The sequence below is a fragment of the Pongo abelii genome, chromosome 19 (assembly GCF_028885655.2).
Source record: "Pongo abelii isolate AG06213 chromosome 19, NHGRI_mPonAbe1-v2.0_pri, whole genome shotgun sequence".
NCBI classification, from domain to species: domain Eukaryota; kingdom Metazoa; phylum Chordata; class Mammalia; order Primates; family Hominidae; genus Pongo; species Pongo abelii.
This window is the reverse complement of record NC_072004.2, coordinates 51,347,240-51,363,909: the sequence shown is the minus strand read 5'-3', so window position 1 is coordinate 51,363,909 and position 16,670 is coordinate 51,347,240. Positions and strand designations below refer to the sequence as shown.

The 16,670-nt window shown below is 40.8% G+C and overlaps 1 protein-coding gene and 1 pseudogene across 16 annotated transcripts in view; one reads left to right on the top strand and one right to left on the bottom strand.

Annotated features, from left to right (window-relative positions):
* Positions 1-12,662, bottom strand: part of LOC129051358 (polycomb protein SUZ12-like) — a 46,839-nt pseudogene extending 34,177 nt beyond the window's left edge.
* Positions 12,663-12,749: 87 nt separating this feature from the next.
* Positions 12,750-16,670, top strand: part of LOC112131566 (ribosomal protein S6 kinase beta-1-like) — a 252,973-nt gene continuing 249,052 nt past the window's right edge. For 13 of the 16 annotated variants that reach the window (XR_010138269.1, XR_010138268.1, XM_063718661.1 and 10 more), the window contains exons 1-3: positions 12,775-12,863; positions 13,009-13,055; positions 16,012-16,069. Coding sequence is in view for 10 of the 16 variants with exons in the window: in XM_063718661.1 (XP_063574731.1) it covers positions 16,026-16,069 (44 nt within the window). In the remaining 6 variants the exon portion in view is untranslated. The other 3 variants (XM_063718654.1, XM_063718653.1, XM_063718665.1) reach the window with 3 other exon arrangements.

Sequence of the window (16,670 nt, the reverse complement as noted above, 5' to 3'; positions counted from 1 at the left end):
GGCTGAGGCAGGATAATTGCTTGAATCCAGGAGGTGGCAGTTGCAGTGAGCTGAAATAGCACCACTGCACGACTCCATCTCAAAAAAAAGAAATAGATTAAAGAAAGTTAATAATGTAGGGTCTTAGCAGTAAACTTAAAATGATACACTTTCTTAATTCATCTTTAGTGCCTCTGGGAGCAATACTGAGACATTCATAAGAATCTTGAGAGGCTTAAATGGCCAACTCACTGGTCCTAGCTAGACCCTAAAGACTGAAAAAATTCTCTTCCAAAACTACGAGCAGGAATTCATGTAACCCTCTGATTTTAATCTTTGAGTTGCTATTGAACCCACCGGGTGAAAAGGAACAAAATTACTGGGGAAACAATTGTTCAGAGAGAATTGAACAGTATGTATCTCCCACACACTCTTACTTAGGGAAGCTCTGTAATTTCAAACCCAGTGTCACAATGAGATAGTAATAGGGTTTAGTAGTGAAGGTAAACCTTGATGAGGAAGATGAAGAAAAGAGTCAAGTGTTCTTGTTGGTGGTTCATGCTTCCTTCTCACTTGAACCCTGAAATGACTATAGGGCAAACTTTTAATGTGGGCAGGAGAAAAGCAGCAGGGAGGTCAGACCAGGATCTTACTACAGTCTGTATTTTAAGTAAAAAAGGCCCTGAGGATCCCAAGAGCTCTGTCTAGGGTGGATGACCAGACAAGAATCTGGAATATAAATTCCAGTAAAGAAAAATGTGTGTGCACTGGGAATATTCTCAGTTCTATCTTATAGGGTCCTCCCCGGGCATTAACAGATATAACAGGTAACAATTCAGGATCTCAGCTTCTAGAATGGACTATCACAGTTTATTTACAAGTCAGGATTGCCTAGACATGGAAATATAAATTATACTTCAACCCCACAAGATTGCAGGATATAAAATAAAAAATATCATTTTACAATCCAAGTAAAAAAAAATCACTTAATTTAATTCCAAAGCCAAACTTTAAATATAAGGAAGCCAAACTGAAAAAAAGGAAGTCTTTTACCAGTCAACAGAACAATGGGAAAACAATGAGATGCATAAATGATGCATCATTAAGTGTATATCCTATCTAAATTCGTAAGCTGTGATTTAAAACTAGAAGGAAAAGAAAAATGCATTGTGACAAATTTTCCAACTCTATTTTTTCAAGAATCTAATATTTTTAGTTCTGCATTCTCTCTAAAGGTAGTTAATGAATGAACAAACACCACCCAAGCTGCTGTTTCTCTTTAGACTATTCAATTTTCTATCAAAAATATCAAAAAATAAATAGAAGCATACTATCTAGAGTAGACAGATATTAGACTAGTCAGAATATTTAGGGATTCGTTCTAGGTATATATTTGATAACGTACAATAAGTAGATTCTGTCCAAATGTTCACGTTTCTGAAACTACGTGAGAAACATATTTCAAATATGAAATAAAAGTTATGAATATGTTGCCTGACAGATTTAAATGAGAAGAAAAAGATGGAAAAAAGAGAACCCCTCTCATATTTGAGAATAACTTACAAGATACGTGATATTGTGAAGTCCCTGCCACGGTACCTAGCACATATACTATAAATGTGAGTATCCCTCTTTAAATGAGGTGGTAGAGTTAAGACCAACGGCTGAAGTCAGAGGTTTCGCTCAAAATGGAAGAAACTGGTAATAAAGACAAACAATAATAAATACAACTACACTGGAGGTATTCAAGCCACAGCTTAAGTATTCCCTGCCAGTAATGCTACAGAAATTAATTTCTGACTTGTGTGTGAGTTTGGACCAAACTGACTGACCTCTAAGATTCCTTCTAACTCCTTATATCAAGGTGATCACTAGGAAAATTATCACTGTAATTTTTCCTCTTTCCTAAAGTATATCACTTAATGTAAACTGATAGGTTATCTTACCTATGAGATTCTTGCTCTCCTTTCATTTTCTCTACTTTTGATAACATATCATCAACTTTAAATGTTTTCCTGGAAGAAAGAGATAAACAAAATAATCACTTTTCAACTGGAAAAAAGAAACAAATTATACTTTATTGTCACTCTAACAGGCAAGATGGAAATCAGATTTTGATTATTTTTAGTAAGATAAATTATGGATGATTAGCCATAACAATGAATACTATGGAGACGGTGTATAACACAGCACACAAGCCTTCAAGCCCCATCTAAAACGCTAACTTGTTTTCATTAAACCTTTTACCCAATTATTCCCAAACCAGTGATTTCTCCTTACCCATGGTACTGGGTTTATATTTATTTTGACACTTAGTTTTCATTCAGTTTCCTACATGTAAAACTCATGTAAATATTTTATTTCTCCTACTAGATTATACACTCCTGAAGGGCAGTAATTGCTCTTCTTCAAGGAAAGCTATGCAGTGCTGGCATAGTGCCTTATACTTGGTAGGTATTCAAGTATCTGTTGAATTAAGCCAAACAAATATAAATTATGTGTATTCTGAAACACTTAATACGTCTACTAAGCGACACAACAAATATGTACTAGCACCATCACATAAAAAAAGAAATATTCTATAAAATATATTTGAAGTTCATAAGGTATCCTCAAAGATTATCAGCAAAGCCTAAAGCTCAATGATGTCATATTAAAGAGATGGTTGTTGACATCATGAAAAAATTTTGAAGTTAGGGAATGATCCATCAAATCGTAATAAAACTATTAGCTTTTAACTTGACAAGTTTAAGAGAAAAAAGCTATTTCCCAAAAAGTAGAAACTTAAGTATAACTTCTCAAAGCAATTAAAGAATGAATGGATTGTAAAACAAGCCTCATCTTAGTTCTTAAGGTGGTCTATGACATGTTCTAGAGATAGAGTCTAAAAATCTATACCCATATATAATTTAATTAGAAAAAATGTTTCTCTTTATACTCACATAGTCCCTTCCTCTTTAGGACCTGAAAAGCCACATGTATTCCACATCAATTTATTACTTTATAATGCTTGAATGCAGACACCAAAAATTACGAATGATCTCATTCCTCAAAAAGAGCTTTTCTTGTTTGTGTTTTTTTTTTTTGGTTGTTTGTTTTGTTTTGTTTTTGAGATGGGAGTGTCACTCTTGTTGCCCAGGCTGGAGTACAATGACGTGATCTCGGCTCACTGCAACCTCCACCTCCTGGGTTCAGGCAATTCTCCTGCCTCAGCCTCCCGCGTAGCTGGGATTACAGGTGTGCACCACCACGCCCGGCTAATTTTTGCATTTTTAGTAGAGACAGGGTTTCACCATGTTGGTCAGGCTGGTCTTGAACTCCTGACCTCAGGTGATCTATCCACCCCTGTCTCCCAAACTGCTAGGATTAAAGGTGTGAGCCACCATGTCTGGCCAAAAAAGAGCTATTTATTGTATTCAACTACTGTAAAAATTATCAGTAGAGAAACGTTAATGTAAATGTATTATAGTAAACTACTGATATTACAGCAGAATTGATACAATCTATATTTCAAGTGAATGAGAAGAGCCTCCATAGCGAAGATCTTAAGGGAAAAAAAGCTGCTCTCTTTACCTTTAGAGTTACTGAAAACTTCAATATTAAAGTTTCATCCAATAGAGTATAGTAAGAAGTGCTTTCTGAAGGATGGCAATATATTTTCAATCTCCACAGACAAGAGAGAAAAAAGAACAAAAATAAAGGACTCTTTTAGGCTAGTTGCAAAGAGCTATTCAGTATAAATACTGAAAGTTACTATTGAGGAGGGCCAAGAAATTACTGGAAACTTTTCAGAATAATGTTTATGTAATGATTAAGAAATTCTGTCTGCAGAAAAAGACTGTACGTTCTAAGGTTCATCTCGTCTACCTTTATGAAGCTGTATACAGGAGAAGTGAACAGAATTGAATATTAACCATTTGAAACAGATAAGATCACAAAAGCAACCCAGCCTTCCTTAGGAAAAAAACAAAACAAACCTTATAAGCAACTATATAAAAGCCGCTCCTCCCCCAACACCAAGTATTTCTGTTCTTTAGAAAGGTAATGTTATTGTAGGTCAGATTTAAAGAAGGAAATAATTATCAAAAGGTCATCGAAAAGGAGAATATTTAAAAATTCAAGAAATTTCAGAAAATTTTCTTGGGAGACTTCAGAAACAGCTTACACAAAATCTAGCAAGATGGATTCAATAAAAGATGCCCTTCTCGTGACCTATTATTTCTACTTTGTTGGGGCAGTGTTAGCCTATACAAGTTGAATACTTCTAGAAAGAGTAAAGCACAAGCTGACTTTAATAAATATACCAGAATTAATATCACAACTGAGAGTATGACTTTAAAGGGAGTGATATGCTTATTCCAACAATGGATATTATGTTGTTGTAATAGCAAAAAAGGAGTTCTGAAAACATTTTGAGAAAAGACGACAATCACTGGGCCAAATCTGCCACCTTCCAAAGTCACCAACTACGCTGAAGACAACAGCAAACGAGTTGTGCTTTAATTTCTTAATAACTAGTCCTAATAAGTAATAAGATCAGGCATCTAACAAGATGATTAAACGATTCCCATACTTTTTTTTTTTTTTTTTTTTTGAGACACAGTCTCCCTCTACTGCCCAGGCTAGAGTGCACCGGCACATTCATAGCAACCTTTGAACTTCTGGGCTCAAGTGACCCTCCTGCCTCAGCCTCCTGAGTATTTGGGACTACAGTCATGAGCCACCACGCCCAGCTAATTGTTTTAATTTTTTGTAGATATAGGGCCTCGCCATGTTGCCAGGGCTGACCCTATAACTCTCGCCTTTAAATGTAAACTTGTTCACTTGATATGCTCAAATAAATATAATCTTGCACCTAGGACAAAAAACTTGCATTCATAATTATGTATGGTTAAGTACTAAATGTTACACAAGCAATCCTCCCAACTCAGTCTCCCAAAATACTGAAATTACAGGTCTGAAACACCATGCCTAGCCTATTCCTACCCATTTCTGTAGGAACTAAACTTGGTGGGACTTAAATTTGTTTCTTGGCTGGCAGATTGCTTAAAAATTCCCCAAAGACTTTTTTTTTTTTTAACCTAAAGGGCAATAATTAAGAAAATCAGTTTTTACTTAACCAAGCTTTTAAAATTATCTCTACCCATGCAGACAATAGAAACATATCCTGCAATGGGACAAATTAATAAACATGACGGGAAAATGGAACTTAGATTTTAAATGTGTACTTTTTAGCAGGACGCGGTGGTTCACACCTGTAATCCCAGCATTTTGGGAGTCCGAGGTGGGCAGATCACCTGAGGTCGGGAGTTCGAGACCAGCCTGACCAACATGGAGAAACCCTCTCTCTCCTAAAAATACAAAATTAGCCAGGCATGGTGGCGCATGCCTGTAATCCCAGCTACTCGGGAGGCTGAGGCAGGAGAATCACTTGAACCCAGGAGGTGGAAGTGGCAGTGAGCCAAGATTGCACCATTGCACTCCAGCCTGGGCAACGAGAGCGAAACTCCATCTCAAAAAATAATAATAATAATAAAATAAATGTGTACTTTTTAATCTATGAATGCAAACTTATTTTATAATAATTTAATTACTTTGTAAATTAAGATCAGGTTGCATCCTAGGCAGCAACTCAACTGACCTTCTATATTAAAAATGCTTTGATGGCCAGGCACGGTGGCTCACGACTGTAATCCCAGCACTTTGGGAGGCCAAGGCAGGCGGATCATGAGGTCAGGAGTTTGAGACCAGCCAGGCCAACATGGTAAAACCCTGTCTCTACTAAAAATACAAAAATTAGCTGGGCGTAGTACCACACACCTGTAATCCCAGCTACTCAGGAGGCTGAGGCAGAATTGCTTGAACTTGGGAGGCGAAGACTGCAGGGAGCCGAAATTGCGCCACGGCACTCCAGCCTAGACGACAGAGCAAGACTCTGTCTCAAAAAAAAAAAACCTTTGATGAAACAAAACAGTTAGTCAAATTCTACTAGTTTTATAGAATAAATCAAGGGTGGGGAAACTATGGACCATGGTCAAATCTGGCCTATCGCCTGTTTTTGTACAGCCCGGAAAGAATGGTTTTTACAGATAAACATTAGCAATTGATTTGATTATAGAAAACACTAACTCTGAACCCCAATTCAGCTAAGTGTTATCTCCCCTACCCTCACGAAAATAAAATTCTCGTTTCTCATTAGTAGGCCTGTATTACAAAATGTTCTATCTTATATTGTTGTATTTTTATCAACAAAAAATTTACAGATTGACATTTTGGACTGAAATTTTAAAAAACTGTAAATTTTTTCTTTCTTTTAATATTAAGTACCTACATAATATTCTCAATTTTGCATCCTGGCCCCAAAGCCTAAAATAATTACTATTTACTGGTCCTTTACAGAAAAAGCATGCTGAATGCTGGCAAAAATCAAATAATGGAGTAGACAGGTAAAGGGTGGACAAAACTAATTCTGTAACCTAATTCATCACCTCCTTTTTAGTTACTTAGGTGCTCAGTAATTTTCACCTATTAATTGCAATGCAAACTTGCTCATGCACGCTCTCTATTCAGAAAGACTGCCAAAAGAAAAATAATTTTCACACTTCAATCCTTCAAAATACAAGTAGATTTACAAAACTCAACTATGTCTTGCTATAGAAATGTGATACCTACTTAATAAACAGTAGCAGTCCACCAAAGAGCTTAGTTTCAAACTCTATCCAGATAACTTGATGGTTTTACTAAAACTATAATGACAATACCAGATGCTTAACACAATTCTCACCTTTAAATGTAAACTTGTTCACCTGATACTCTCAAATAAATATAATCTTGCACCTAGGACAAAAAACTTGCATTGATAATTATGTATGGTTAAGTACTAAATGTTACACAGCAAAAATAAGCTGTCTCCCACCTCCAGACCCCACTTTAAAATCTAATGATTTGAGACTTCATTGTTTTTAAAAAACCTTCATCCTATTGATTTCAAAAGTGTTTCCCCTTCAATAAGACCACCACCAAAGCTGGGTGCTGTGGCTCAGGTCTGTAATCCCAGCACTTCAGGAGGCCAAGGTGGGTGGATCACCTGAGGTCAGGAGTTCAAGACCAGCCAGGCCAAAATGGTAAAACCCCGACTTCATGAAAAATACAAAAAATTAGCCAGGCGTGGTGGTGGGCACCTGTAATCTCAGCTACCTGGGAAGCTGAGACAGGATACTTCCTTGAACCCGGGAGGTGGAGGTTGCAGTGAGCCAAGATTGCGCCATTGCACTCCAGCCTGGGCAACAAGAGTGAAACTCTGTCTCAAAAAAAAACAAAAAAACAAAAAAACAAAAAACCAAAGATATAAAATGAGACTTTCTGAACCCACCATTACAGGAGCTAATTCAAATTACACACAATAATCAAAAATTAACTTAAATTTTACGTAACAAATATAGTTACCCTGAGCCCTTTAGTAAATATTTAAATCCTCAACTTCTATCAAACTTGAAAATAACCAGCGGAGGCCGGGTGCAGTGGCTCACACCTGTCATCTCAGCACTTTGGGAGGCCAAGGCGGGAAGATCATGAAGTCAGGAGTTTGAGACCAGTTTGGTCAACATAGTGAAACCCCATCTCTACTAAAAATACAAAAAATTAGCTGGGTGTGGTGGCGGGAGCCTATAATTCCAGCTACTCGGGAGGCTGAGGCAGGAGAATTGCCTGAATCCGGGAAGCGGAGGTTGCAGTGAGCTGATATCGCACCACTGCACTCCAGCCTGGGAGACAAGAGCGAAACTCCATCTCAAAAAAAAAAAAAGAAGGCCAGGCTGGGCATGGTGGCTCACTCCTGTAATGCCAGCACTTTGGGAGGCCAAGGCAGGTGGATCCTGACGTCAGGAGATCGAGACCATCCTGGCTAACACACAGAAATCCCATCTGTACCAAAAATACAAAAAATTAGCCGAGCATGGTGGCACGCGCCTATAGTCCAAGCTACTCGGGAGGCTGAAGCAGGAGAATCTCTTGAATCTGGGAGGCGGAGGTTGCAGTGAGCCAAGGTTGCGCCACTGCACTCCAGCCTGGGAGACAGAGCGAGACTCCGTTTCAAAAAAAAAAGGGCCAGTCACGGTGGCTCATGCCTGTAATCCTAGCACTTTAGGAGGCCGAGGCGGGTGGATCACCTGAGGTCAGGAGTTCGAGACCAGCCTGGCCAACATGGGGAAACCCCGTCTCTACTAAAAATACAAAACTTAGCCAGGTGTGGTGGCAGGTGCCTGTAATCCCAGCTACTTGGGAAGCTGAGGCAGGAGAATCATTTAAACCCAGGAGGCAGAGGTCGCAGTGAGCCAAAATTGCACCATTACACTCCAGCCTGGGGGACAAGAGTGAGATTTCTCTCAAAAAAAAAAACAAAAACAAAAACAAAAACAAAACAACAACAACAATAAATAAAAAAATAAGGAGGCTGAGGCAGGAGAATGGCATGAACTCAGGAGGCGGAGCTTGCAGTGAGCCGAGATCGCGCCACTGCACTCCAACCTGGACGACAGAGACTCTGTCTCAAAAAAACAAACAAACAAACAAACAAAAAAGAGAAATAACCCATGGCACAGAGTAAAAATATAATCAGTAAAATCACTTTATTCACTTCACTACTAAAATCAGTTCTTTTTTTTTTTTCGAGGTAGAGTCTCGCTCTGTTGCCCAGGCTGGAGTGCAACGGCGCAATCTCGGCTCACTGCAACCTCCACCTCCCAGGCTCAAACAACTCTCCTGCCTCAGCCTCCCAAGTAACTGGGATTACAGGCACACACCACCACGCCCGGCTAATTTTTGTTTTAGTAGAGACAGGGTTTTGCCATGTTGGCCAAACTGGTCTCGAACTCCTGACCTCAAGTGATCCGCCCAACTTGGCCTCCCAAAGTGCTGGGATTATAGGCATGAGCCACCACACCCAGCCTCATTTCTGTTACGGGAAAAAAAAAAAAGCTAGTAACAACCTGAGACTTACAAAGATTATACTATTGAAAACCACTCTGCAACCAATTCAACCAGTCACTCTCTCACTTCAGTTTTCATATTAAATCTTTAGTTAGAAACAGTACTTATTTTTGTTCTTTTTTTTTTATTTTGAGAAATAGTACTTTAAAATAAAACTAACATGGTTTGATCAGCTTGAAATAAGATTCATAAAATGTACCTTTTGATGTTTGTTCTGGAGTTTCGATGAGACATGTAAGTAAGAGTTCTGTGCAAAAATATTGGCTACAAAAAGTTTTAAAAATGTTAAAACTGAATACAGATGCAGTTATAAGAGAGAAATAATACTGATGAATTTTGTTGACTACTTACTGCTATGAGATTCCGAGTTCAAAAACATCTATAGATCTGTGTTGGCTCTAGGTAATAGGAAACAAAATCCAAACATGATCTAAACTTACTTGTCAGAAAAATATCAACCGAGACCATGTTATAATCAATATAAACTTATCATCTGCTACGGAAATCATGCACTAAATATTTATATTGCACTAAATATTTACATCAAGAAAGTATGCACAGTAAGATCAAAAGGTATTCAATCAATGGCATACATTCACAAAGTTCATCATCTACACTTTTTATACTGAAGGTTCTCTACAATATTTTTCTTAAGCCTTTCTAAGATATTGTTACCGAGCAGAACTCAAGAGAAGTAGTTGTACTCATTTAACTTAGCTAATTTAAACTATTTATAACCGATTTTATTCCAAAAAGCAGCTGTAATAGGTAGCCGGAGTCAACAAAAGAACTATTGATTGATGCCAAACAAGATGAAAATTTCACTTTTTAAATGGTCACTTAAAAAATTTGTAGTCAGCCGGCCAGGCGCGGTGGCTCACGCCTGTATTCCCAGCACTTTGGGAGGCCGAGGTGGGCAGATCACCTGAGGTCGGGAGTTCCAGACCAGCCTGACCAACATGGAGAAACCCTGTCTCCACTAACAATACAAAAATAGCCAGGCATAGTGGCGCATGCCTGTAATCCCAGCTATTTGGGAGGCTGAGGCAGGAGAATCACTGGAACCTGGGAGGCGGAGGTTGCTGTGAGCCGAGATCGCGTCACTGCACTCCAGCCTGGGCAACAAAGAGCGAAACTCCGTCTCAAAAAAAAAAATAAGAAATAAAAAAAAAATGGTAGTCAGCCAAAACAGAATCCTAATACATCCTGATACAGATATGATGACATCCTAATACAGATCCAGACATTCCTAATACAGGTATGATGAAAGTCAATCAAGATTTTTTTTTTCTTTTTTTGAAAAGGGGTCTTGATATGTTGCCCAGGCTGGTCTCAAACTCGTGGGCTCAACAGATCCTCCTGCCTCAGCCTCCAGAGTAGCTAGGATTACAGGTGGGATCCACTGCACTCAAAAGTCAGTCAATATTGAAATAAACCTCGGACACAAACTGCAGCAAAAATTCTCAATAAATATTCCTAATTATAATTTAAAGTTGTATCTATTTTGTTCAATATAAATATTACCTCAATACATTTTTTACACAACTGACAGATTCACAAAACAGTCTTTCTAACGCTCAAAATGAGTTGAATTAAATTTCAAATTAGTTAAAATGTAATTTGTTATACAGGACTTAAGTCGATGAAAAATACATATACCATTATATCAGTTACATTAATGACCTATTAGTACCACTTTAGGTCATTATACAGCAGTATTAGAATAAACCAAATAGAAACAACTATGTGAATAATTACATTCAAGTATTTAAACTTTCCAGTAAACAACTTCAAGTTGTTTTATGACCAGATCTAGCTCAAATGACACTTGACTTCCCTGAGGTAGACTCATCACAACGCAAATAGTTAAAACTTTCTTGGAGGATGTGTCTTCTCTTAACATTCAGAAAGAACTTTTAAAATTTCCACCTAAATCTTCCATTGGTTAGTTTTATTTTCAATTAACTAGACGGAGATGAGATACTTTAGAAGGGGTACAAACAAGTATCATTTTTGTCACCACTGCCCTTCAGTTCTCCATCCTATTTCCAATTAAAGCCTCTCCAGATATTTCAAAGTATATTAAGAAATATAATACGTGGATAATGTGAATCTCTCTGAAGCAGGTTCAATATTCGTTTCGATAAAAACTGAAATTCCTTCTATTAAGTTCCAATTAGAATTTCATGAAGCACTAATGAGAGAGAATGAAGGAAGGGTGTTAAACAACGTAATACGTCTTTCTAAGCACAGCTGATACCATGCCCTTAACATACGCCACAGTGAAATTATAAATAAGGACACTGGGCGGTAGAGCCAAGTTTATTCAAGTTTCTGTAAGATTATTTAGCTATTAAAGATCACCCAAATTATAACACACAAAAGCAAAAAAGGAAACCAATCAGGATATAACATTCCTTAAAGAACAATCAGGATTATTTATACTTACGATGTTTTTAATAAACTCTATTGTTTGTTTCCAGACACCTCGCTCTCCTTTCCAAATAAGTCAGTTTCCCCTTCCGGACAGACCTTAGAAACAGAAATTGACGCAAGAAAATGTTCTGTAAGCCGAGTAGAAAAAGCAGAATTCCGGGGTCGTCTCCAGAGAAGATGCTTGACCACTCTCTGGCTCAGTTTACATATCCACAAAATGGGTGGACAGATTTGAAGGGTTTTAAGCATCCAAAGGTGCCATATGAACCTGCAGCACCAAGTTAGCGCGAAGGCATTTCAGACTAAGGACAATTTCTTCGGTTCCACTGCACTCACCCCTTCACTGGCTTCATTTTGCCTCTCAAAAGCTACAACCGAAACCCCTGTATTTCTAGAGTCCGAAAGGCATGAAAGAAAACAAGAACCAGTCTCGGGATGTGACTGCGGCTCAGTTCAACTGCTACCTCCTCATCTAAAAGCCGCCTGCTCTGAACGTGGGGCCCCAGTCCCGAGCCTCTTGCGTCAATCTTGGGGGAGTCAAGAACCTACCCGGACCCTCTTTTCCAGCTCTCCCAAGGCCCTAGACTCCGGATCCCCTGGAGACGTAATCTCCGAAAGGGGGACATCCCCTCAATTCCTCCCTCCACTACCACACAAGTGGACTCCCGAGGAGGAAGGGGGCCCAGCAGAGTGTCCCATCCCCGGTGTTGGCAGAGTGGGTCTTCCTGCCCTCAAAGCCTCGCACACACTCACTCTCAAAGGCCTGGAGGAAAAGCTCGTGGTCAGCCTGGACGTGCTCCATTTTCGGCTTCTTCACCGGTAACGCCGCGGAGGAGGAGGAGGCCGAGTAACTGCCACCGCCTCCACAGCCCCCGCCGCCGGATTTGCCGCCCGAAGCCGTCGCCGCCGCCGCCGAACCCCCGAAGCCGCCTCCCCCGGACCCCGCGCTGGGCCCCGAGCCGCCCCCTCCACCACCGCCGTGCTTCTGAGGCGCCATCGCGGTTCCTGCCTCCTCCCCCCGCCAGCTACCCGCCGGGCGGCCCCGGAGAGTAAGCGCCTGCAATACCAACCGCTCGCCCCAGCAGGCTCCGGCGGACCGAGGGGGGAAGGAGGAGAGAGGGGAGGAGAGGGGAAGGGAAGGGAGGAGGAGAGGAGGAAAGGAAAGAGGGAAAAAAAAGCGTCTCCTCAGAGCCCGGCTCCGCTTCGGAGGCCGCTCACCCTACCCTGGCCTTGCTCCGCCCATTTCCCCCGTCCGGCGCTCTGAGTGGCCGGCGGGAGCGCGCGCCGCCGGGCCGCCCAGCCCGTTGGCCCGCGGATTCCCCCGTCAGTCACGCGGAGGCGCTTCTCGCGGAGGCGCGGCTTGGTTGGCCCGTGCGCTCTGCCGATCGCGGGCCCGGCCGCCTCTTTGAACTGAATTCGCGGAAAAATTAGGGGTCGGAGCGGCCTTCCTGCTGGCCCCGGTGCGTTGTGGGGAGAGAAGGACCCAGCGAGCGGTTTAGGGAGTCTAGATCCTTAGTTTTTTGCCCCCAAACACCGTAAGAGTGGTCAGAGAGGTAAACTGGTTGAGAAGTACTTACATACACTCTTCTCTTCTTGATTTTGCAGTAACATGTAACATGGAACAGAAAGGTGCAGAATGGAGCAACTTTTTTGTGAGTACTGCCATTGGAAAAACTTTTTTTTTTTTTTTTTTTTTTTTTTGGTGAAGATGGAGTTTTACTCTTCTTGCCCAGGCTGGAGCACAGAGGCGTGATCTCAGCTCATCACAACCTGCGCCTCCCAGGTTCAAGCGATTCTCCTGCCTGGGCCTCCCATTTAGCTGTGATTACTGGCATGCGCCACCACACCGGGCTATGTTTTTGTATTTTCAGTAGAGCTGGGCTTTCACCATGTTGGCCAGGCTGGTCTTGAACTCCTGACCTCAGGTGATCTGCCCGCCTTGGCCTTCCCAAGTGCTGAGATTACAGGTGTGGGCCACCATGCCGTCCTAGAAAAACTTTATTTTGACATAATTTCATACTTAAAACGTTTTAAGAGTAGTATAAAGAATTCCTATGCCAGGCTCAGTGGCTCATGTCTGTAATCCTAGCACTTTGGGAGGCCAAGGCAGGTGGATCATGAGGTCAGGAGTTTGAGACCAGTCTGGCCAACATAGTGAAACTCTGTCTCTACTAAAAATAGAAAAGTTAGCCGGGCATGGTGGTGTGCTCCTGTAATCCCAGCTACTCGGGAGGCTGAGGCAGGAGAATCGCTTGAATCTGGGAGGTGGAGGTTGTGGTGAGCAAAGATCGCACCACTATACTCCAACCTGGGCAACAGAGCGAGACTCAGTCACGAAAAAAAGAAAGAATTCCTATGTATCTCTCACCTGGATTCCCCAAATGTCACCATTTCACCACATTTATTTTGTTTTATCCTTCTATGTATATGTATATATGTGTATACATATATACACGCACGCATACATAATTTTTTGAACTGTTTGAGAGTGATACAGACATGATTTCCCTTTACCCCTAAAATTTCAGTGTATGTTTTCTTTCTTTTTTGTTTGTTTGAGATGGAGTATCACTCTGTCGCCCAGACTGGAGTGCAGTGGCGCAATCTCGGGCTCACTACAACCTCTGCCTGTCGAGTAGCTGGGATTGCACGCATCCACCACCACGCCCGGCTAATTTTTGTATTTTTAGTAGAGATGGGGTTTCACCACGTTGACCAGGCTGGTCTCGAACTCCTGACCTTAGGTGATCTGCCCGCCTCAGCCTCCCAAAGTGCTGGGATGACAGGTGTGAGCCACTGCACCCAGCCTATTCAGTGTATATTTTCCAAAATCAAGGACAGTGTCTTACATAACTATACTAAAATGATCAGAAATAGGAAGTTGACATTGATGCAATTATAACTCTCCTTAGTTTCCTTTAATCTGGAACATTTCCTCAGTCTTTCTTTGACTTTCACGATGTTGATATTTTTGATTAGCACAGGCCAGTGAGTTTGTAGAATGCTTTGGGTTTAGCTGATGTTTCCTTAGTATTAGATTCAGGTTATGCAATTTTGGCAGGACCACTGAAGTGACATTGTGTCCCCTTAATGCATCAGATTAAGAGGTACATGATATTTATATCTTTGTCCTATTACTTGTGATGTTAACTTCGGTCACATGTATAAGGTGGTGTCTGCCGATTTTTTCCCTGGTGACATTTTTGCCTTTGTAATTAATAAGTATCTTTTGAGGAGATACTTTGAGATTATTTAAATATCTTCCATCAGACTTTCATGTTCAGTTTTGTTGTTGTTGTTGTTGTTTGAGACGGAGTCTCACTCTGTTGCCCAGGCTGGATTGCAGTGGTGGGATCTCGGCTCACTGCAACCTACACCTCCCAGGTTCAAGTGATTCTCCTGCCTCAGCCTCCCGGGTAGCTGGGATGACAGGCAGGCACCACCACACCCAGCTAATGTTTTTAGTTTTAGTAGAGATGGGCTTTTGCCATGATGGCCAGGCTGGTCTTGAACCCCTGACCTCAGGTGATCTGCCTGCCTTGGCCTCCCAAAGTGCTGGGATTACAGGCGTGAGCCACTGCGCCCGGCCCACATTCAGTTTTGACATCCATTGATTCTTGCCTGCAACAATTAGTTGTGATGTTTGCCAAGTAATTTTTCTTACTCCATCATGCCTTCTTCATTTATTACTTGGCATTCTGCTGTAATAAGGAACTTTCTCTTCTTCCCCATTTAAAAAATTTATGTATTCATTTATTTATGTCATTGTGGACTTAGGGATTCTGATATCATTTGATGTGATGTAACCTTTCATTATCATTATTTATTTTGATACTCAAATTGTGCCATGTTTTTTACTAGGCCACTGCCAGGTTCATTCTGTTTATTTAAGGGTTCTGAAAATACAAAATATGAGCATTCACTAAAATTAGGGAGGGTGATTTAATTGTAGACTATCATTTTTCTACTTACGGGTAAAATGTTAAAGGGTCTTTAATCAAGATTTTTTATTTTAACCTCACGTCTGGAATCTACAAATATTTCAAAGTTTGTAGATATAACACCTGGAATTCCAAGCCGGTTCTAGTTTTTAAACACGTGTGTTACAGAAGAATAAGAATGCTACTAAAAATAGAATCCTGAGGACTTAGTTTTAAAACCTATAATTTTTAGGATTTGTTTTTCATTTTTAAGGGGATGATGTCTTTTAATTATGGTTAGAAGGAAAGCACAAACTCTCTTATTAGAAGTGGGTTGGAAATAAACATTGTTTTATTTCTTTTTTTTCCTTTTTTTTTTGAGATGGAGTCTCGCTCTGTCACCCAGGCTTAAGTGCAGTGGCACGATCTCGGCTCACTGCAAGCTCCATCTCCTGGGTTCCCGCAATTCTCCTGCCTCAGCCTCCCCAGTAGCTGGGACTACAGGCACCCGCCACCACGCCCGGCTAATTTTTTGTGTTTTTAGTAGAGATGGGGTTTCACCGTGGTCTCGATCTCCTGACCTCGTGATCTGCCCGCCTCGGCCTCCCAAAGTGCTGGGATTACAGGCGTGAGCCACTGCGCCTGGCCATATTGTTTTATTTCTAATGTTTTTTTCTTTTTTTTACAGGAGGAGAACTATTTATGCAGTTAGAAAGAGAGGGAATATTTATGGAAGACACTGCCTGGTAAGTGAACTTTTTGTGGTTGCATAGATTCAGGTAATTACAAGCAAAGCCCCATTCCCACTATGGGCAGCCACATGATTCAGTAAATTGAGCTGGAGCCAGTCACTCACTCAGGACCTCAAGGGGGAGAAGCAGTTTTGGGACTGGGCAGCTATGGAGGTCGCATCATTCCTTTGCCCTTAGGCTTGAGTGGAACGCTCTTCACACCAGTTGCTCCTAACAGAACCATTCTCATTGCTGCTTTCTTTCCTTGAATTGGTAAGCTGCCTGCCTTGGCTGTGGGTGAGTGTGGTTTTCCAGTGAACCTTTATGTGTGGAGCAATGGAAATTATCAGAAATCATCTCTTTTTTTTAGGCTTTCTATTTCTCAAGGTGCAGTCTTAGGGAGGTGATAAGCCGGGGCATATCATCTGTGGATTGATTATATAGTCAGGATGGGATTTACCCTCCTATTTCTAAACATGTCATCTGCTTCAAATTAAAAATATGCACATCCTTTTGTGAAGCAACAATATTGGGTCACAATAAATCAGTTTATCCTACACATTAATTTAATAGAAAACAACACTTAAATGTTTTTTTCTACCTTAATTACCAAAAC